The sequence below is a fragment of the Brachypodium distachyon genome, chromosome 4 (genome assembly GCF_000005505.3).
Source record: "Brachypodium distachyon strain Bd21 chromosome 4, Brachypodium_distachyon_v3.0, whole genome shotgun sequence".
Taxonomy (NCBI): Eukaryota; Viridiplantae; Streptophyta; class Magnoliopsida; order Poales; family Poaceae; genus Brachypodium; species Brachypodium distachyon.
In genome coordinates this window covers 8103401-8125812 of record NC_016134.3, presented here as the reverse complement: position 1 = coordinate 8125812, position 22412 = coordinate 8103401, and the positions used below count along the sequence as shown (strand labels likewise).

At 42.6% G+C, this 22412-nt stretch overlaps 2 protein-coding genes across 47 annotated transcripts; one reads left to right on the top strand and one right to left on the bottom strand.

Moving 5' to 3' along the window:
* The first annotated feature begins 906 nt into the window (after positions 1 to 906).
* LOC100833208 (BTB/POZ domain-containing protein At5g47800) lies at positions 907 to 7614 on the top strand. 42 transcript variants are annotated; one of them, XM_024462892.1, is made up of 8 exons: positions 907 to 1453; positions 2334 to 2432; positions 2961 to 3029; positions 3858 to 3934; positions 4012 to 4091; positions 4203 to 4293; positions 5698 to 6828; positions 6902 to 7614. In XM_024462892.1, exons 5-8 carry the CDS (start codon positions 4033 to 4035, stop codon positions 7298 to 7300), a joined length of 1680 nt encoding a protein of 559 aa, XP_024318660.1. In that variant the 5' UTR covers positions 907 to 1453; positions 2334 to 2432; positions 2961 to 3029; positions 3858 to 3934; positions 4012 to 4032; the 3' UTR covers positions 7301 to 7614. The 42 variants fall into 42 exon arrangements, with proteins under 42 accessions (XP_024318660.1, XP_024318663.1, XP_024318655.1 ...); XM_014903144.2 differs by lacking the exon at positions 3858 to 3934 and adding an exon at positions 5543 to 5600 and having other exon boundaries at positions 908 to 1453; positions 4224 to 4293; XM_024462909.1 differs by lacking the exon at positions 3858 to 3934 and adding an exon at positions 5543 to 5600 and having other exon boundaries at positions 908 to 1453; positions 4009 to 4091; positions 4224 to 4293.
* Positions 7615 to 8417: 803 nt separating this feature from the next.
* On the bottom strand, positions 8418 to 22305 carry LOC100832898. 5 transcript variants are annotated; one of them, XM_010239040.3, is made up of 19 exons: positions 22079 to 22304; positions 21618 to 21971; positions 21169 to 21405; positions 20713 to 20903; positions 20448 to 20607; positions 19633 to 19770; positions 19360 to 19546; positions 18443 to 18588; positions 18125 to 18307; positions 17892 to 18002; positions 17240 to 17359; positions 17006 to 17150; positions 16501 to 16664; positions 15839 to 15925; positions 14410 to 14738; positions 12495 to 12576; positions 12246 to 12385; positions 10421 to 10679; positions 8418 to 9184 (listed from the first exon to the last, which is right to left on the bottom strand). In XM_010239040.3, exons 2-19 carry the CDS (start codon positions 21906 to 21908, stop codon positions 8855 to 8857), a joined length of 3300 nt encoding a protein of 1099 aa, XP_010237342.1. In that variant the 5' UTR covers positions 21909 to 21971; positions 22079 to 22304; the 3' UTR covers positions 8418 to 8854. The 5 variants fall into 5 exon arrangements, with proteins under 5 accessions (XP_010237342.1, XP_014758560.1, XP_010237343.1 ...); XM_014903074.2 differs by having other exon boundaries at positions 10421 to 10676; XM_010239041.3 differs by having other exon boundaries at positions 12246 to 12376.
* Between the last annotated feature and the right edge of the window lie 107 nt (positions 22306 to 22412).

Sequence of the window (22412 nt, the reverse complement as noted above, 5' to 3'; positions counted from 1 at the left end):
CATTGCCAAGATGCCACCTAGAAGCACACGAAAACCTAAAAGAAGGTAGCAAAACTTGATGCCAAACGTTGATCCGTGGTTCCCCTCGTCTCTTAAGGCCAGATTGGCCGTGAGAAACAAGGGGAACCGCTGGAGATGGAGACTTCTTCGAAGATGACGGCGGCTAGGGTTTTAGATCTCTCTCTCTCGCTGGAGATGTTTCCCCGAAAGTAGTGATAGTTTTTTTAGAATAACCTGTAATTTTAATACAGGTACAGAAAGTAGTGATAGTTTTTTTTTAGGAGAAAGTCGCCACTTTATTGATTAGACAAATTCATAGGGATACAAAAAGGATCGGGCGACTCTACGAGCCAGACATATCGACCATCTTGCCGAGAAGTTGAAGCACGTCCCAGGGTGTGCGCCTCCATATTCGAAGCTCTGCCTTCATGCACAAACGTCTCTGAAGGAAATTTGGAAGCTCGGCAGTTGATCTCTTGCAGCACATGAGCAAAACGACCCCTGTTATTGTTCTGCAGAGCCATGATCACTTCCAGGCAGTCAGACGCCACCTGAACATGTGTTGCCTGTAGTGATAGTTAATGGAGGGTTTATAGTCATCTGTCCCACCGTAAAGAGGCCTCGGAATTAGATAGCCCGACTGACATGGGCCCTTGCGCAGTGCTTTTTTCCTCCTCCAGTATCAGCCCGACTGATATGGGCCGTTTGCGGTCTTGCGGATATATGACTTGCCAACGAATGAACGTTACATGACAGGGAGAGGGAGTTTCTCAAAAAAAAAGACAGGGAGAGGGAGGGGCAGAACAATTTGCTGTTGCCCGGTGAAGGAAACAGTATATTCTGATGACCATTCATTCAGATTTTCAGACCAACAACACCCCGGCCTGGATGAACTCGAGTTTTTCCCCTGGACTCATGATGCTGCTTTTTTGGCCTATTGGGAGCAGCGAGGAAGTCGATTGAGCTAGCTAGCTAGCTAGCTAGTGATGGCAATAATACACTAACCTCCGATCCGCCGAGTTGTGGGGGCAGCAAGATCCTGGACCCTCCACTCTCTCTCTCGTTGCCTGTCACCCTATTCAATTCCTTCACCACACAACTGCGCTTTCTCTCTCGATCTCTCTTTCTCTCTCGCGTTGCTCATTTTATCTCTCAGCAAGTTGAGAGAATCCCTTTGCGTAGGATATCTCTTGATTGTCAGCATCCCCTCCCTTCATATAGTACAACTTCCTCGACTCATGGAGACCTAAACGCACCCTCTCATCTCTCTTGACTCTATACCGCACCAATCCCCCTCCACAGCTCTCTCTCTCTCTCAATATATACTGAGGAGGGAAGGAATTGATCAGGAAGAGCCTCGAAAGGCAACGCTGGGAGCAAAATTTCTGAATCTCAAGCTGGACGACGCATGCGTCTGCCCGCTGTTGTTCCTGATTAAGCCTTAATTGTTGAGGTAACCTTTTTCCCTCTCTATCTACACTCTACCTGCATGCTATCGCTTAATTGCATCCACGCGCCTTTGATCAGCATGAAACTCAAGATCATGACTTCTTCTCTTCCATTTCAATTCTGTTAGAGAAACAAATTAATATCTAGTAAACTCAGTTGGTGTTTTTTTTTTCTTGGAGCATTTGATATGCATGGATTACAGTTCAAAGACACTATGCACACTTCTCTTTAAATTGGGCAGCAGGGAGAGATAAAAAAAAAGATCTCCATGGAGTTCCCCCATACTGGAAAAGCACGTACAATGATGTTTACTTGTCGCACACATGTAGTAACTACCTTCTATCTACTTTCTTCTTGCATTTTCCAATACATATTATTTATGAGAAATAAACAATTTATATTTTGTTCCCTTCTTTTTTTGTTTTTCTGAAGCATTAGCTGTTTATTCATTGAATACTACTTGCATCAGCTGCAAACATTAAACACATGTGTGTTGCATGGTCCTTGGTTTCCATTATGCAACCAAACCAACCCCCTTGCTAGCTCATCTTACATTGAATCTGCCAGTTCTGTACATTTCATGCTAGCTGCAGTGATGTTTCAGTCCACATCTCCCAATACTTTGTCAGCTCATTCAGAATTTACAGATATCCTGATGATCGTCGCAGTTTGGAAAATAAGTATGAAAAGCACTATATGTTTGGACAAACAAAGCCCCCAAAGAATTTATTTCATTAATTTTAGGTCATTAATCATGCAAATCCCTACATACAGGTAGTTAGTTAGGTACTGATCAACCATGGAAAATGCTGCACTAAACACCCTGAAGCCAGCATACATGAATAGACAGTGAGATGATGCCAAGTTAACAACATCTTGTGCAGAAAAGAGAGGACAGCAAAAGGAGAGGAGGAAGAGCTACCTAGCAACTGTCATGCTGCATACATGTATGATGGGGCCTTAAGCTTGTGGTGGTGCCTGAGGTACTATTCCATCTGAAACCAGCACAGAGCATTAGTGCCATGAATCACCACTGTTTGTTCCCCCACCTTTTTGATGGCACACTGCATACCTCGATCTCTCTCTCTCTCTTCTCTTCTCTTCTCTCTCTCTCTCTCTCTCTCTCTCCTCGGCTCGATGTTTATACTACAAGCTGGAGGTTTGGTGCATGATGAGCCTTCAAGGGGCATGAGTTGCTTGGAGGCCCCATATGTCTTCCTTGTTGCCTTGATGCTTTGGCCACTCAAGAAAATGCTAGGCACACACATACATGCACAAAACTAACATCCCAAATTTCAGGGATCCCAAACTCCCACAAATGTTTTTTTGTTGGATGTTTTTCCCTCTGGTAAAAAGTTTGTATTAATATATATGTTATTTCACCATCATTTAACCAAGTTGGTAGGTCCCCCCGCGCTATCCTTTGAGGAAAATCTTAATTTCCTTATCTTGGATTTTTGCTTCCTTAAAAAGCTGCCTCTCATATAGTACCTATGTCACTAATGTGGCAGGCACCCTGTCTTTGTATTGGATGATGAGTGTGTACAAGTCACATCAACACACCCTCAACAGAGAGGAAGGTGAGCCAAATCAAATCACAGGACCCCTAAGATGCCACCATGTGTGTGTGTATGTGACTAGTTGTGAAGTCATGCTTGCATAAGCCCCAAGGAAATAAAATCACATCAACAATATATACTTGTTTTCTGAACGATACTCTGAAGGCTGAAGGCTGTAGAGATCTCGGAAGGACCTCACGCAACGCTAGCTGCTATCAAGAAAGAATACGCGCACATCACACAGTGGAAGCTGTGGTCCTGAAAGCTCTTCTCCCTTAGAGTGTATATATATTAGTAGAGCCTTATTGTGCCTTTTCTGTAAAGGATGTTAAGGGCCACATTTCCCATGAGCTTAGGTTCAGCTTTTTACCTGGCAGACCTTAAGGTTTTCAGAGCTTCTTTTTTAAGTTCACCAAGGTATGGATCCACTTAATTAGCATGATGATGCAGTGCATCTGTTCTATTTTTGTTGAATCATTAAAAGTTTTGACCAATCTACTGGCATTTTTGTATTTGTGCACCTTTTCCACTTGTCTATGTTTGCTTTTGCATGAAATTTTCGCATTTTCATTATTAATTGCTTGCTTATTTTGGAAGAACTTATTTGTTTTTGTGTTCTAGACAAGGTTCTGAAAACATCCTGTACAGTGATCATCTGATTCCCTGGTGATGATACCCTGATTATTTATCAAAAACATATCTGGGTTATAGATTTATCCAAATGATCTGGTTTTTATTCTGATCAGGTTACAGAAAACTTGTACCGATTTCATCGACTACCACATTATTTTTTTGTCAATTTATATTCTGTCAAATAACTGAATTGGCTGTGTGAATCAATTGATGCAGAGGCCGAGGGTTATCCCTCCTTTTCGAAAGAAAAAAATAACTGAAGAATTTGTCAACTAAGCAGAATTTTTTATCGGGTTAATGCCATTCCTTCATTGCTCTGTTTTTGCTAGGTATTGTTTTCTGAATCTTGATGTTCTCAAGTCTGTAGCAGGAGATCAAGAAGTTTTTCACAATGAAGTACATGAAGCTTGGGACAAAGCCTGACACATTCTACACCGAACAAGCTGTCAGGTCATTATGCATTGAGAATTTTCATCTTTGCGGTCAATACGCCTGCTCAGTCTATAACATGTTAAGACAGAGGTCACCAATGCAGCATTACAGTGTCAATGATTAATACAGGGTTTACTTGTGGCTTGGCAGGTCAGTAGCGTCAGACATACCTGCTGATCTCATCATACATGTCAACAACACACAGTATATGCTGCACAAGGTATGTTTGCCCATTGATGCAAAATAGCCATCATTTTAGCATGTGCATTTCCTATATTTCACATGGAGTGCTACTTAACAGCTGACACTTTCTCTTTAAATCTTTGAGGAAAATACGTACGTTTCGTTTGAATTATAGCCTCAAAACTAGTTTATACAAACTACCAAGTCAATTGGAATAACTTAAGTTCTCAACTGATCTGGTGCAAAGAACACCACCCCTGACAGATTTTGTTCCATATCCAAAAGGCAAAGTTGATAAAGTTTATATTCTTAGTCATCAACTGCAACTGCGGACACTTGCAAAGGCTTGCAAATCTGATAGTCACCCAACCAACACTTTGAACTATTATGACATTTAAAACTTCATGGCATAGGATAAGAGGCTCTGAACCAGATTCATCTTCGTCGGATAGTTTATTAGGTCACATGTTTGGCTTTACCACTTTCTTTCCTTAAGAAATGTCATTGGTGGCCTAATGATGATGTGAACTAGGCCACCTTTGCTAAGCCGGTCGCCGCCCGCAATGATTAGTGGGCATCAAAGCTTCATGATGATCTCAAACCCACACTATATTTATTTAATTATCCTTTCCGAATGACAAACCTACATCGGTTGGGGTTCATAGGACTGGGGATCTCCTTTACCAAGATTGTCAGAGTTCACTTACCAAATGAAGCATAAAAAATCCGCGCCGCGCCCGTTTCAGATCCACGCTTGAAAAGCTTCCTCTGAATAACAAGCAAACCTAGTTCAGGTGTTAAACAAGTTGGAAGAGCAGAGTCAAGTTCTCTTTAGTCATGTATTGTTGTGAATGCTAGTGGTTGGTGTGGCGACCAATGGCGCCTTAGTCATGTTTGTCTCTGCTTAAGCTCGTTAATCTTGGTTTTGTCTATGATCCTAGCTAGTACTAACTAATTTCCACAACAAGTGAACAAAGATATTCCAGTACTTATGTTTTTCTTAATATACTACCTCCATTCCATAATTCTCGTCGAAATCTTACATGTATCTAGAAACTTTTTAGAAATAGATACGTCCATTTTGGGGTAAATTTGAGACAAGAATTATGGAACGGAGGGAGTATATGTTTCACTGGGAAACTACTAGGAGAGGACTTGATCTAGATTTTGCAATTGAATTTTTGTGGTAAATTAGTAAAATGTATTACTAGAATAGGTATATATTCTAGTAATACATTATCGGTTTTGCTATTGAGAAGTCGTCTGTTTTTTTATTTAAAAATCAGTCGACAGGCTTACAGTATCAGGAAAAGGAGAAGAGTGGCAGTGCAGAAGACAGTTGTGGTAGAGGCGAGCTAGCTAGTTTGAGTGTATTGTCGCTTCCGGTTCCAATGTCCAGCCTCTTGATTTCAGGTGTGCATATATGTGTTTACCCATGTAGTTCCCCCTCCTCCTCAAGTGCGGGCTCCTGCAGCGGCTGTGCGCGGACACGGACACGGACACGGACGAACCGGTGCCGGTGGCGCTCGACGACATCCCTGGCGGGCCGGACGCGTTCGAGCTCTGCGCCAAGTTCTGCTACGGCATCGCCATCAGCGTCAGCGCGGGCAACATCGTGGAGGCGACGCTGGCGGCGCGGTTCCTCCGGATGACGGAGCAGGTGTGCAAGGGGAACCTGGCGTCCAAGCTGGAGACCTTCTTCGAGTCTTGCGTGCTGCGAGGGTGGAAGGACTCCATCACGGCGCTGCGAGCGGCGTGGCGGGCGTCCGGCTGGTCCGAGAGCCGCATCGTGCAGCCGTGCGTCGACTCCATCGTCGAGAAGATCCTCCTGCCGCCGTCCAAGGTGTCGTGGTCCTACACCTACACCAGGCCCGGCGGCCGGCACGCCGCCAAGCCTTCGTCGTCGTCGGTGCCCAAGGACTGGTGGACGGAGGACGTGTCGGAGCTGGACATCGAGCTGTTCCGCTCGGTCGTCTCCACCGTCCGCGCCGCCAGGCTCCTCCCGCCGCCGCTCATCGGCGAGGCGCTCCACGTGTACGCCTGCAAGCACCTCCCTGACCCCGCGCTCAACCTCGGCGGCGTGATGGACGGGCACGAGGAGCTGGAGCTGGCGAAGCTGAGGCGCGTGGTGGAGACGGTGGTGACCATGATCCCGGGGGACGCCGGGGCCGTGACGGGGCGGTTCCTGCTCCGGCTGCTGCGGGTGGCCAACTACGTGGGCGCATCCTCCTCCACGCGCGCGCAGCTGGTGCGCCAGGCCGGCGCGCAGCTCGACGAGGCCAGGCCGGCCGACCTTCTCATCCCGCTGCCTGCAGCCTCAGGGTCGGGCTCGTACGACGTGGGCGCGGCGGAGGCCGTGCTGGAGCAATTCCTGGCGCAGTCCCAGCGGCGCCGGCGGACGAGCGTCGCCATGGACAAGGTGGTCAGGGTGTTGGACGAGTACCTGCAGACCATCGCGCTCGTCGACGCCGGCTTCCCCGTCGCCAGCTTCGTCGACCTCGCCGGCTGCTTGCCCGCCGTCGCACGGAACCAACACGACGGCCTCTACCACGCCATCGACACCTACCTCAAGGTACTTTTTAATTAATCATCTCATCTGATCCTGAATATATCATCAAATGGCGCTGCCGCGCGTGCGCGTGCAGGAACACCCTGAGCTGAGCAAGGCGGACAAGAAGCGGCTGTGCCGGCTCATCGACTGCCGGAAGCTGTCGCCGGACGTGCGGGCGCAGGCGATAGCCAACGACAGGATGCCGCTGCGCACCATCGTGCAGCTGCTCTTCGTCGAGCAGGAGAGAACCGTCATCGGTACTACTGCTGGAACCAGCAGCAGCCATGCTCCGCCGCCGGACAGGGCCTCCGTCTCCAGGGTCACGGCCATAGACGATGACGACGACAGAGAGGAGGAACACAAGTCGGACGTGCACCGCCCGCGGGGCGACCGTGCAGAGCGCCTCCAAAGGGCGGCCATGACTAGATCGCTGTCGGCATCGACCAAGACGGAGGCCACGGACCACAGAGGAAGCAGGCTCAGGAACAAGTGATCGATCAGGCCGGCCGGTGAATATGCAACCAGCATAGAATTGATCATTGGCTCCCGGCCTAGTCGATGAGCATATGCACCTCCAGTTCCTTGCTTCTTATCCTCCCGATTTGTTCATACTTGTGATTCTTGATTTTTCTTTTTACTTGCTTCGACTTCAGTGCATCCCATTTTTTTGGTGGGAGATGTGAGAGGGCATCCTGGTTGAGAGGATGTGTAGATTTTTGTAATTATAAAAGGATGGAATAATAATAATTAAGTGACCATATATAATCATAAAAATCTGGGCTAGCTCAGACCTCTCCCAATGCATAATTTCTTTGGCACGCTAAGATTGTTGGATGCTCTAAGACGGGAGACTTATATGAGGACATGTTGTCCCTAAAAAAAAAAGTCAAGGCGAGGACATGTTGTATTTTACTTTGGAATATAATAGTGACTATGGATCAATGTCATGAAAGTCTAGTGATGCCCGGATTTGAACTATAAAACCCAAAATCATTGAAATTGGAGACAGGCAGCAAGAGGGATTGAGGGAGAGATTATTGGTTGATTCCATAAGATTCCATAAGGACTGTTGAAGGAGTGAACGGACAACCACCAATTCTAAACTTTATAAAATCCAAACTTTATAAGTACAAAAGAATCAATCATACTCTCAAACTGAAGACATCTTGGCAACAAGAGTTTGCACGGGTTTGACAGAGAGAACTGTGCAATATTCCTAAAATTTGCATCTTTAGTCTCCCCCCATGAGGCATAAACGCAAGGGTGTTGCAACTTCTCTTTTGAATTGTGCCAAACAGATATCAAACTTGAAAACTCTTGGCTGTTCTACCAATATAGTGAGCTACTCCCAATGGCGAGGTTCAAGCCAGATGCATAAATAAATGATACCTAATGGTGTTAGCTCGATCATTGTGACACGCTAACAAAACTCAAGCTATTTTTTCTTTTATTTCTCTATTTTGTCAAGTTTCAGCACCGGCCGCTTCATACAGAAATAAGAACAAAGAAAAAGTCTCAAACTTCTCCAGATTTGAATTTGTAAAACTCAAATTCCAGAAGCAAAGCTTGAATTGTGGTGCAACTAACAGGTAGTAAAACACTTCATTCCAGAAAGAACTATCAATGATATGAAAGCGGCAAAAGGTAATCCGGTCGGTTACCAGTTGCCAGTTTTGTGAACTCAACAGAAATGGAGCCTGGTATCCAGCAATGCTGGATATATAACTTGTCCCAAGTTAGTCTGGCATCAAATTAGGTTCTATTATTGATCTTTGCTGCAAGAGGAGACAACAGCAATGCTCCAGAGCCTATGATCACATACAGTGACTCCACAAAATCATTATATCATGCTATTCCACAATGTACAGTACAGTTGCTGCCGATTCATCCACTCCAATCGCATATCCAGAACTCTACACCCATGTCTGACCATCAAAATCTGATTCACTTCAAAATTTAGGGACCCTTTGCATTTTTGCAATCATAAGCAAAGAGACCTGCTGTTACCACTAATTTACCGCAGGATGCGAAATCGCTCCTTTCCAAGCTAGTGTCTATGCCAATGCCTTTTTCTACTGCTAATATCACCTCTCACCTTGCCTCTAATCTCAAGAATTCTGGACATGCAACAGATAAAGCCAATGATCGCTATTGCATACAGCGCTCTGTACGGCGCCAATGCCATGGAGCTAACAAAAGAATAATAGCCACCTAGAAGGTAGAGGAAGCTCAATCCAACTTCGTGCCCTCTCCTTCCAGGAAACTTGAATGATATACAGGTGGCAGTTGGTTGTGATCCGAAAAGTCCATGCAGAATAACACCAACACAAAGTGTGGAATCCACAAACCAGGGAAAATTCTGACCCATTCCGATTCTCTGTATAGAAACAACACAGAGTGATTTAAATCATCATTGATTAAGCATAAGTTGCTGAGTAAAGTGGTAATGACCATCCTATCAATATTTCATGGCAAGGTTCAATATCAATCGAGGTAGGATGGTGAATCATTTTCACTGTGGATATCCCTACTGTAGTAGCAATATTGTGGAAAACCCTATACCCCAATGGTGTGATTTACGTAATGCACTAAACATCGTAACCAGAGGTAGAAAATTAAAAGCACTAAACCATGTACACAGTATAGCATATTGCTGAACATAATTAAGGCTTTTGCCTCTAATCTCAAGAATTCAGCATGGACTTGATGCGTAAACATATTGTGTAAACATTCTATATTGGGGAATTGATGCCATAATTAAGGCTTTTCCATGAATGAACGAATTTACGATGCATTATCAATATATTGCATGTAAACATATTATTCCAACAAAATCAAAGGAATGGATAAAATGATCAACGCCACACCCTCACACTGAGTCTACTGCAAGGCTGTAACATGGCAGCAGTACAATTCTGAACCTAAGGTGCCAATCTGGCAGCTGTTATGCAGTTTCTTCACAACAATAATGATGTAAAATGGTAATTGGCAAGGTGTGATCCTATCATGTCCCACCCTTGAAAAAAATAGTCCAAATCTCAGACTTATGTACGGATTCATAAATGGCAACAGCCTCTGTACATATATGGCCTAAATATTTACAATTGAACAGGCAAGATTCGTTATTACATATGTATCAACTTCAGACAGGTGACAATTAGAACCACTTCAACATTGCTTTTTACAGGACCAAGTTCACAATTAGACCAAGAAGAATATAATGATTTGAAAAAGGTAATGGCTAATGGGCTACATGCCCATATCCTGACAGCCATATTACCGTGTCCCAGCGTTTTCAGTCGTGCCCCGATTTATTTTTACACACCTGGGGACACCCATGTCCCGGCATGTCCAGGAGTGTCCCGACATGCACGGCACACCGACACAGCTGCTCTGGCCGTACGGGTGCTTTTGAGCTAATGGCTATTTGGTACTTTCAAATGGCTTAACAACTGATCGCTGGTGCTGCTGGAAAAATCAGTACGAGGAAGCATATTTTCGTATTATGAATACGTCATCGCTCATCACTGTTCACTGACGAGACAACAATTAAAGAAAATGGAAACATTAAGGAGTTTGTCCAAAATCATTGAGATAGGTAAGAATGACGAACCTGTATCCAAGCAATAAGCGAAGGAGCAAACATGAGCATAGCTAGAAGATGCAGGATCATGATCCCATGCCGACAGTCAAACACTTCTAGCTGGCTGTCAGTGAAGCTTTTGGCAGCTGTTGGACTATCATCCATTGGCAGAATTTGCTCCATCACATCTTGTTTACTTTTGGATAGTAGAATAGGATTATTAACCATCTTGGACTTGTGCTGATCCTTGTTGTGAGCGATATTCCGAAACGACGCTGCTAAGAAACTGCTACAACACCAACGCATCCACTTTAGTAATTGAGTTACCACGATTATGTAGGAAACAGATAAAATGATCCTAGTTCTAGGTACATGCATTCAGAATACAGCTCCAGAAAGTGCAATTCAAGTAAATTCATTACTACCATCATATGTCTGTCATTCAAGACATTGCTACAGAAAAATGCAAGTCAAGTACAGTCTTCAGACAAAATGTTACTTCCAAAACCATAAAAATGAATAAACCGAGCATGCATATAGAAATGAAGGGAAGAAATTTACAGCTACAGAGATTGGAGTTGCTGGTCATAGTACACCTGCCACTTCCCATCCACCAAAAGTAACTTACTAACGTGTCTGCACCCATGAACTCCAGCATCTTTCTTGCGGTCTTTAGAATATGTAATATGATTAATTTTAAGGTTTTGCTGTTTGTAAGTTGCCATTCTCTTAATTCCACTGTTAAAAAAATCGACTGACTCAGCGAATCATCAGCCAATTAATTGTTACTCCGTACTCAGGAGGGCACACCTTAGATTGATGCGAATCATCAGCACTAATTGCCATGACCATTTGGTCTGACAGCCGATAAATCGGCTAGGAAAGAATCACAATTGAAGTTGTGTGTCCCATCCAACCCAAGACGCAAAATAGGCAGCGCTTTCTCCCTGCCTCCCACACTTTCTCCCCCCCCCCCCCCACCCCGCCTCGATTAGGTCTGCCCTGTGCCGCCTCCCTCAATACACCCCGACACCGCCCCAGATGCTCTACTCTGGTGGCCTGATCTAGCCCGGCGGAGCACCGCCTACCTCCAGAGACCAGAGGTCCTCCTCCTCTGGTTTTTCTCCTCCACCACTGCCTACCAGGTTGTCCTTGACTCCTCTCCTCCCAACTCTGCTTCGTCCACCACTGATCTCCTCCTCCCCCACGGCTTCGCCTCTGGTTCTCCTCCTCTGACTCTCTGCTGATCGCCACCTCTGGTTACTTGTTGAATTATTCAATATAGCATATTTTAGTGTTGGGACACCTGTTTTTTCAAAAAACTGGCTGATTAATGGTCGACCGATTAAATCAGTTAATCGGCCGAATTCCGATTAATGCCTAAGCCAACCGAGCAGTTACTGATTAGCGCTATCCCAACCATTGCAACTCTTACTCAAAGTTTTTGTGACCATTGGATTGGTGTGGAGATCAATGTGTCACACGATTAAGTTTACTTTTGTCACTTAGGTAGCAACACACAAGCACAGAACAAGTAGGAATAAACGCCACTGCACACTTAGTTAAGAGGTCTTAGTTAACAGGTGTACGTATCTTACTTAACAGACATAGGTATCTTAGTTAACAGGTGTACGTATCTTACTTAACAGACATGGGTATCTTAGTTAACAGGTGTACGTATCTTACTTAACAGACATAGGTATCTTAGTTAACAGGCATAAGTATAAGGATAGCCTTATTTGGAGTGACTTTTTTCCAAATCCTGGACATAAAGTCCTCTGTAACTCCAAACAGGCCCTTGTACCGAAATTTAGTAACTAGAACTAGTGCCTATATCAATATAATTAAAATGTACCTGCAGAGGGCTGAGTGAGCATGGAACGAATGTGAAAGAAGTAATACACCAAGACCAAGTGCTGGGTGAACAAAGCAGACAAGAGGAATTGTAGCAAATGCTACAACTATACTTGGATTGTTCTTGATCATCTGCACAATCTTTTTGACAAGTACATCAGTTAGTATCTGAATATGAGAGCCAACAAAGACAAAAATCAGTTAAATATACAAATCTAAATATAATCTTGTAATTCCAGGAGGCACTTACCTTGAGAGTTTGAAATGAGAATGACAGAGCGAGGAACTGGCGAATAAACGGGGATTGAGTACTGTCCTCCCATGATTGCCAGCTGTAGGTTATTATTAGAAGATAAGTAACAGAAAAATTGTGTATGGTCTGTCTTAAGCAGGTATAGTTTCAGAAGCTCCATAGTACAGGGCTGCCTAGCTTGGCCCCGCTTGGAAGCTTGGCAAAATCTTCCACCCGAAATTAGTTACACGTGCAAATATCTGGATACGAAATAAACTCTCGGAAAGAAAAACGGAGGTCAGGTGGTGTGTTTTGTTTTACGGTTGGATCAGCCGAAACGACGGAAAACTGCCTGCCCAGTACGACCATCCAATCGGTGTTTTTCAGCGAGGATGGATTTTTTCGCAGGGCTGTAAGTTACTCCATCTGTTCCTAATTAATTGGCGCCGGAAATTTCACAAAAAAAAACCTTGCTATTTCCCAAAATCAACCTGCAGTCCACGTTCTACCAGAACTTTTGCACACAAAAAAACTGTAGTTTTTCGAAATCAACGCAGTCCACGTTCGATTGAAGATGTGTACTGCAGGTTGATTTCGTAAATTAATAGGGGGTTTTTGCAAAATGGCCGGCACCAATTAATTGGGAACAGAGGGAGTACAGCGGTTTTGGCCCAAAAACCAGGCTTCCAATCAGGGCCTTTAACTCTCAGATCTCCCCATTGTGTAGAACAGTCGCCCAACATACAGAATAGGAACAAACAGATATGGCAATTCCATACAAAGTTTGCATCAGAAAAGCCAATTGCTCACAAGGTCACTATGGATATGAAAGAAATAACTGATTCACAAGAAACAAATAAAAGATAGATGGGTAATAACCAAACACCAGCTAGATTAAAACTGTCTAGAAAGGAGGTATAGCTACTTCGAAGTCCCTAACCCAATTCAACACCACAGCACTCATAAGCTCCAGATACTACTCCGCACTAGAAACAAGACTGAGAAGTTCCAAAACCAAACTATGTTTTCCTTAGTCCTTGCTTACGTTTTCATATTTAGATGGAGAAGTAGTAAGCTAAATACCAGTACTAATTCAGGATACATGTCCAGCACACTATACAACAAAAGTATAGCAATGTTGATTCGACTGTATCATTAATCAACAATTATCCTGTAAATGGAAGTAGGAAAAGTCCACTTTGGACTACTTAGAAGTATCAAGTCTATCCATTTAACACCCTGAACTTATTTAAAGCAGGTATCCTACCATGGTGAACCCCTGCTCAGCCTCCCTCTTCTCTAGTGAATCCCCTAACTTCGCCAACCCACAGCCCAGGCCCCCGGTCAGCTCCGTGCACTGTGACAGATACACAAAACGGCTTCACTCCCAACATGCTCGACGAAATGCTGGGTTGGGCGATTCTCACTGTCATATCCACACCAACAACACCAGACATCTTCGATGGTGCAGTCCAGCATGAGTGTGTGAGCCCATGGAGTGGCACATGACCGAGCTCTATGTCTGCTGCATCAACATAAGCCGAGCCCAACCTCACACATGGCGGCGATGACCCAGCCAAAGATTGCTTGGTCGAGATGGGTGAGGCCAGGACTCAGGTCCAACTCAAGCAGAAGGAAGAGGAAACCTCAAAGATAGAAAGCTAGTACGGAAAGAGGATGAAGTGGAGGGCCTACTTGGCAGGGGTGATGATCCGGCGTTAAAATTTGGGGGATAAATTAGACGACTAAAGTTCAGGTTGTTTATCACACAAACATGATGCTCCAGAGTAGTAAAGTGGACTTCTCCCAAAGATAAATAAAAAATTGAAGACACCTGGTTCTTGAAAAACATCTAAATCCATGACAAGATAGAACAGAAGAAACATGGAAATTATTATTAGCAAGAAGAAAGATGTGTTTAGTGTGTACTAACCGTCTCTTGATGAAGACATGTAGAAGGGCAGCCACATAAACAATCAATTTCGAACTTAGTATCAACAAAATGGTGAAACCATTAGCAACTATATAGCAGATGATGGTAACAAACAAGAAGGTTCCAAATCGAGGGTTCTGCTTTGTTGTGAAGAATAGGAAGGCAAGGAACAGAAGTATTGGTGTGAAGCACAGGAACATCAATGGGCTTGGCAGTTTCAGATTAGTCTCTATAGCTGATAAAATAGATGGCACAGAAGAGTCACGTTCCCAAGCTGATGATTGCCGCATCAAGCCAAAAAGTATTACGGCAACCATGAAACCAAGAATCTGCAGAAGATAAAATAATAGTTTAAAGGCAACCATGGAAAATTTTATGTAGTTATCTGGCTATAGTAACTATTTGTTCTGTGTAAATATGCTGAAAGTCCTTAAATGGTATGAAATTGATAAAATATCGGATAATCATCAATTCTGTACTGTGAGAAGACACTTCCTAGACAACCGGTGCAAAGAATTGGATGATGATAGTAGAGCAAGAAAAAACACGAAAATGACCGCATCGAATAAAGCTATGTATACATGCCCTATTCAGAAACATAGAAGTATGTAAAGCTAAAATATTCTACAGGTTGACAAAATTGTGGCCTATGAGACATCAAAACTGGCTGTTTGTTTTAAATGTTTCTGTATTGCATGACACTTTTACAAACCAAGGCATGTCAAAGGTTGAACAACGCTTATAGGTGAAGTGGTTAAACAGCTACATAAATGATTTTTTATCTCACTAAAGTTAACGGGCAAGATTGTTAATTGCAAGTATATCATTAAGCGTACTACGAGTACAATCTAGGTAGTAAGACTATGATGAGATGCGTGGCTCAGTAGTTAACCAACACAAGGGCTTCATTGACTTCCAGAAACCAGTCAGGATTAATGTCCTTAGTCAGATAAAGTGCTGAAAACTTTGTACTTCAAGAAAATAACCAGTAGTAAATCATTCTTTGCAATGCACATACTCAAACAAATCTCTCTCAACGTAAATATGGTAAGATGGACATATAAAATAATTAAATCAGTCACACAACAACAGATATCATGGTAGGGTCATCTATTCATCATGTGATCTGTTGATCAGTTATTACTTCTCGCAGCTATAGCTTTTAACAATCAATGTAATCTACCAGAGAGCAACTTTATGATACAATCCTGAGAATATGACTCCAATGCAGAAATAAGGAGTGAAGGACTATGAGCTATAATTACGCGTTTATCAAAGTGCCCTGTAAAAAACATTTTCCTTTGCATCCTTTTTTGTTTTTTACATAGTTGCCTGTACATAAATTGTTATTATTAATTCAAAATACCAGTGGGGAATTTCCTCACTGTTGTCCATAAATATCGAAGTGTGTCCTGGACACGAAGATTACCTCGGATGAGTACAATAAAAAGAATCTGCTTGTTGCAGCACCAAGTGAAGCACGAAGACTGACTTTGTATGAGCAGTGCGGGTCAGCCTACAAAGATTGAAGCCAACTAATGTAATGAGTTCAAAATTGAGAAATTGCGTGATTAATTTCTGTCTAACAGGCAATAAGTAAAAAGTAGAAAGAAAATTAACTCGGTGGCAATTGGGAAATGCATGGACACCCGCAGAATTCCAAACTTGCTACATGAGACTCCAAAAACAATATATGCTAGAACTTAACTTAAGTATAATACGAAATTGTAAAACATTGAATTTTGGAGAGATTTGTAAGCATCAAACATGGTACGTGGCTAGTGGGAACTAGTGGGCTAGCAGCATTACAGACATGCAAGCTTGGTAACTGGCAACAATCACTGGGCATGCTGAATAGTATCACAAGCATTGAGAATGGTGGCATGGAGAACAGAGGTTAATGCCATTTTGACATGATGATTTAGAAGTTACTATAACAATATATAAGCATGTGTCCTAAAAATTTAGTGCCTTACAAATTCCAAAAATTATTGTAGTGTCAATTTCCATAATACTCCATGTAATTTTGCAGTGTCAGTACTGAGCTTACTTCCATACAGAAAAATTAGAAAACACAACAGATAAACTTACCAGAACTAGCACAGTAGTTCTCTCAGCCTCATGATGTGTATCCCAAATAGCCGGTGACGAATCAACCACTACAGTCTCGGAGTAGATATTTGGGATAATGTGTAGGCCCGATACAGAATCCCAAGCCAGTGCAACAGGTGGGAAGCACCGTAACTTACAAAGGTCTGCAATCGATACATATGAAAAGTTAAAAGGTTGTAATAATGTTCACGCCAAACTGGTAACCATTACATAATCACATGCAACAGCAAGTATACAGGTTGATCAGTGTACAGACAGGCATAAAGGTTATGTCTTGCATAAATCATAATGTCTGGAATGGAATGCATAATGACTACTATTAGTTGATATGTCTTGCATAAATCATAATGGTCAGAATAAAATGCATACTCACTGCTATTAGTCACTACTATCATACTGTGACTAATTTACAAGTAAAGAATAGGAGAACAAGAAACATTGCGCTCAACAAAAGACGAGAGTTGAAAGAGAAGCAGTTGCTCACTATTTTTATCAGCTTCCATTTGGTCACCAATATTTTTTATTCCACATCCAGCAGTTCTTAGTGAAAATAAAACTGGTAGAAGACCAAGGCTGACAGAAAATGACAAGGTTAAAGCCAGTGGGTGATCCTCCTTCAAAAATATTTCCTGAGATCAAGACATACAAGTTTCAGCCCATTTTATATCATACAGTAGACAATATTGTAATCTATACAATGTAAAGTTCAATTACTAACTTCAGGATCATAGCTGGAACGAGCAATTCTGCCAACAGAAAGTGCACGTGTTCCTTCCGCTGGATTGAAGAACTGTCCCACTGCCATAGAAGCTGCTGGGGGAGGTCTGCCTGAAATCGTCTGCATACAAAAAGATTAGAATAACCAGCAAATTTAATAATAAGATCAGCAAGTAAAACATTTATAGTGTGCATCTGTTCATAAAAAATTATAACTACATAATATAGCAAATATGTCAAAGGTAAATAACATGGGATGTCAAATTGAATTGATTGGATTTAGTTTTTCACGCATTTTACCAGATTTGAGAACTACAATTCACAAGTTTACCAGATTTAGCCATGAGAGGCGGATCTGACAGGTAAGGCCCACAAGTTGGGATGGCACAGCCTGGAATAAATCCCTCCCCCATGTCTGCCTCCGTCATGGCAACTCCATCCCACAAATTATAAGTTAATTTTGTTCATTGCATTTCTGTACCCTAAACTTAATGCATATTTTTTATTAGCGGGTAACAATTTATCTTATGAAGAGATTCGGATTGAAGAAATTCAAGGCACACTATATTCAGAAAGTTAACCCACAAAACAAGACAAGTGCAGTTAGTTGCATAAAAAAATTAGAAGAAAACAGGAATGGTACAAGGGAATACCGGTCGTGATGCCACCGATACAGTCATGAAACGGAAACCACTCATTTCTTCTGGGCTTAGCAGAAGAAATGCAGAAGGAGGTGGTTGTTCAGTTTGGCTCCCAGGTTCTACCTGCTCAACAAGCAACAATGATGGCAATGTGCATGAACAAAAACAAACTGGTGTACATGGACCATTAAGAGGGAAGATGCCATCATGATGGGAAATAAGAGATGAAAAGCGAAAAATATTACCTGTTTTGGTGCAGGGCCTGCTGGGATTTCGACCATCTTTGAGGTAACTTCAACTATCTTTTTACTGGCAGGTACTTCATTTTGAATGGATGAACGATGCTTTTCTGGCCACAAGTGAATCCTGACTCCCGAACATGGAGCAAGATTGGTCACAAAAACAAAGTGGCCTCTTCCATTTAATCCCTACAAAAAGGGAACAATTAGGCATTCATGGTTTATCAAATTAGGCAGGTGTTCGAAATTTATAATAAGGCACCCGAATAATAAAGCGAGTGAAAAGTTACACTTATCAAACACTAGTTAAACAATTTCACCTACCAGCTTTTGAATATCTAACCATCTTCTTCTGCCATCCATAGCTAAAACAGTAACCAAGTTTGACTGAATATGCAGGTCCTTTTCAAGGCCGTCGCTTGTCCATTGAACAGATGCCGGGCAAGAAATTGAATTGTTTCGCTGCAATTCTGCAAAAAAGATAGTGTTATGAAAAGACAACAAGGAGGAGATATTTCCACACCACTTTTTTTGATAAATTGATACAGTTAATTCCCTGGGTTCAAACATTTATATTATGATCTTTAAATATGCAACAGCAACAGCCAAACAAGGCAGATACTATTAGTGAATTTCACTACACAAACTGAATCATGTCAATTAGCCATGAAAAAATGATCATGTCATAGCAATAGCAATTTTCCGTGCTCTATAGACTATAAAAGATATAGAACTAGCGATTCCATAAGTGTCACATCATAGCAGTGAAGTCAATTTACCTAAACAGCTTAAAAATAACATTGTTAGTACTGAGCTAGAAACATAGCCAAAGAAACATTTGTAGCACATAGTATACACTGAAATTACTTTGGAACGGGTAGGCTACAACTACTTTCACTTATCACAAAAGGACTTCACAGGTAGCAAAAATATCTTTCAAGTTTGAATATACTCAAGAAGTCACAAAGAGGAGTTCGAATACCAAAGTCTTATATTCTCGTAACTAAGACGACACGTCCAGCAAATAATTAATCGTTTAGGAGGTAGCAAAAATGTTTTTTATGATAAACGCAAGATGCCCTTTCAAGGTTGAATATACTCAAGAGGTGACAAAGAGTAGTTTAAGAACCAAAGTCTTATATGCTAATAACTAAGACGACACATCCAGCAAATAGTTCATCTTTTAGGAAATCAATAGTCAATTAAGCAAAGGATGCAAGAAGAAAAAGAATAATTTGTACCATTAGCAACCCTTGTATCACTCCCAAGAAATTTTGAAGACTGAGAACCTGTAACACGATCCATCCAACTCAAAGACTGAGGAGCTGCACTCTGAAGCATGTTTGCAAGCATGAAAATTCTTTTTTGTGAACTCGAAAATGGCTGCCGATCCACAGGATCTATCATGCTAAGTAGAGTGTGCGCAACCTGGACATTGTAAGATCCATATGAGTATAATATGTTTAAGCATATAATTACACTTAATACATTTGGAATGAATACACATTTTACACCTGTACAGCTAATTGATTACACCAGAGGATAGACTGATGTTCCATGGATAGCCAAACATTCTTCATGCTGGAGCTCCCTACCATAAAACCATGAGTAGAAGGTACAATGCCATCCAATGAGGCCAACCTTGACCTAACCTGAACCAAAATGAATGAAAACTCACCATTTGATCGGCCTTTAATTTCAGAATAGGCATTGGTGATGTCACAAAGATTCACTCAATGCTATAATGAAACCATGCATGCATCAAGGATCTAAGAAAACACGTACCAATAATCAATGTGGCATTGAATGAATTACCTAAAATTTCAAAATGGTCCTATAAGAACCCTTTTAAATTCAGAGGCAATGAAAAACTGAAAATTACCAGTAGAAATAAAGTCCTGTTTTACGGGTGCATATTATGATTTGGTGCAAGAGTAAAACTGATTTATTTTAGATTTTATATACAGAAAATGATATTGTTAGTGCCTGCAAAAAGAACATTACACTTTATGGGACATACCCTGACACATGCTCAATAGAGACATTACATCTACAACAAAAACTAGAGTCGACTATACAATTATGAGAAAGATGAATATAGTTGTCATAATCCCGACCAAGTAAACTACATACACGTTCTCTTCTAAATTTTGTGAGAAATCGACAGCATACTGGGTGAATCACAAAAGGCAAACAAGCAGCCCTAGATCTTTGATGCTTACAAAAAGGTCATCTTGTTATTGAAGAAAATAACATAGACATAACCAAATGTGCATAAGATTAAGTGATTAACTATATAAATAATATAAAAATATGCTAGCACATATACCTGATAATCATGGATGCCACCTGATACAGAGACAACTACGACATTTGAGAGTTTTGGACTGCTTGTACGTGATACTCCTTTATTGTATCCATTTCTCCATTCTTCGTTGACACGAGAGAAAAACTGACCCAGGGACGGCTGTAGTGCAATGGGAGGGTACCTGGATAAGGAATCATTTTACATCATGAGTAACATTTTGCTCAGCCACCCAGTTACAAGCAACACAACACACAGAAAAATACCACACGAGAGAGAGAGGGAGTACTGGTGTGGACTGGAGAGCGTCAGTATGGTTTCCACAGCTGATTTCCTTAAGCCTGGGTGGACAACAGCTGATCGAGCCACAAAACCACCCATCGAATGTCCAACTAGTATAACACTGGATGGCAAGTTACCGGTAGATCGGACACCATCATTTGATCGCGTTACATGAGATTCCTTGTATTGATCAAGGATCTACAAAGCACAGAACCAATATGCTCTGAGCATATTCAATGAAACAAATCGGGAAACAATAAGCACTGGAGTGTTCATACTTCACAGGAACTAAAACAAGACATAAATTAGTTGCCGGAAGAAAGAGATTGAGTGGCATTTGTTTGCAGGAACATAATCATGTTGGATGATGATAGAAGTTTAGTTTTCTACAATTATGACTGCATGGCCCATTGCACCCGATGTAAGAGCCTAAGATCATATCTTAAATGTTAGGATTGGTTACCCTGTGGATGGCATAGACGACGTATTCAGTATGCTCCTCAAGTATGCGACCATCCATTGCAGAGTGTTCTCCTTCAAGATCAACAGCAAACCAATCCAGCATACGGCCATATTGTGATGGAAGAGAAAAATCTTCCAGTTCATTTAGCGATGATGTACTAGATACTTCCCGATAAAAAGTGTGTTCAAGTGGACCATTTTGATATGCTCGAAAAGATTCTGCAGCCAGTGAGCGAACCTAGATGCGTAGCATGATTACATTAGAAAAAATGATAATATCATCAGTAACAGCTATACACAGACAACAAAATAACATAATTACAATTTACATGTGAATAGTGTTTTAGTAGCATGCCATCGTTTTGCAGTTTATGATCTAACTTGGAAGTAGCAACTAGCAATGCTTTATTTACATGACCATATATAGCATTCGTCGAAATGGGCCTTCACCTGCTTGTAGCTTCCGGCGTTACCGGGGATGAACAGCACAGGTATGCCATCGAGCTTGCTGACGTGCTCGTCGAAGTCGATTTGCTTCCACCCCTCGTGGTACAGGAACAGCCCGTACCTGTCCGAGGAGACGTTCTTGGGCGTGGGGATGGGGATGTAGGTCGGGTACATGTAGGTCATCTGGCATCCGTTCGGCGCCGGCCGCAAAAGCCTGTTGAGCGCCGCGAGCGTGATCCAGGCGGAGAAGAAGAGCACGGCCCCCACCCTGCAGTTTCCGCCGAATCCACTCATGGGGATGGACGGGGGATGGATCAATGGAAAGCTAGTAATCTTTACTCCGGAATTGGCATTGACCTGCAGAGAAAAAACACCGAGATTTGAGCAGAGCCGTAGGGGTAGAAGGGAGCTCTGGATCGAAGAGGGAATCTTGGGCCTGTGGACAGTTCGGGATCCGGGGAGACCTGTGGAGACCGGTGATTTCCGAGTCAAATGCGACGACCCGCGGCTCGTTCTGCTCCGCAGCCGCGCCTCCGGTCGACGAGAGAGGTCTTCGGGTAGGAGTAGGAGGAGGAGGAGCCGGAGGGGTGGGATCGAGGGAAGAAGGGAGAATGGCGGAGATTTGGAGGAGACGGGGCGGCGATGCGAAATGATGGAGAAGCTGGCACGCTGCTCTTCTCTGCTGAAGGGCCTCTTTCTTGGTATGGTCTGCGGGGGCCACTAGCGGTTTCTTGTCCGATCTGCTGCTGCACGAATGTTAAAGCTATGTGGACGGCCGGCAGGCGAGGAGCTCGCGTT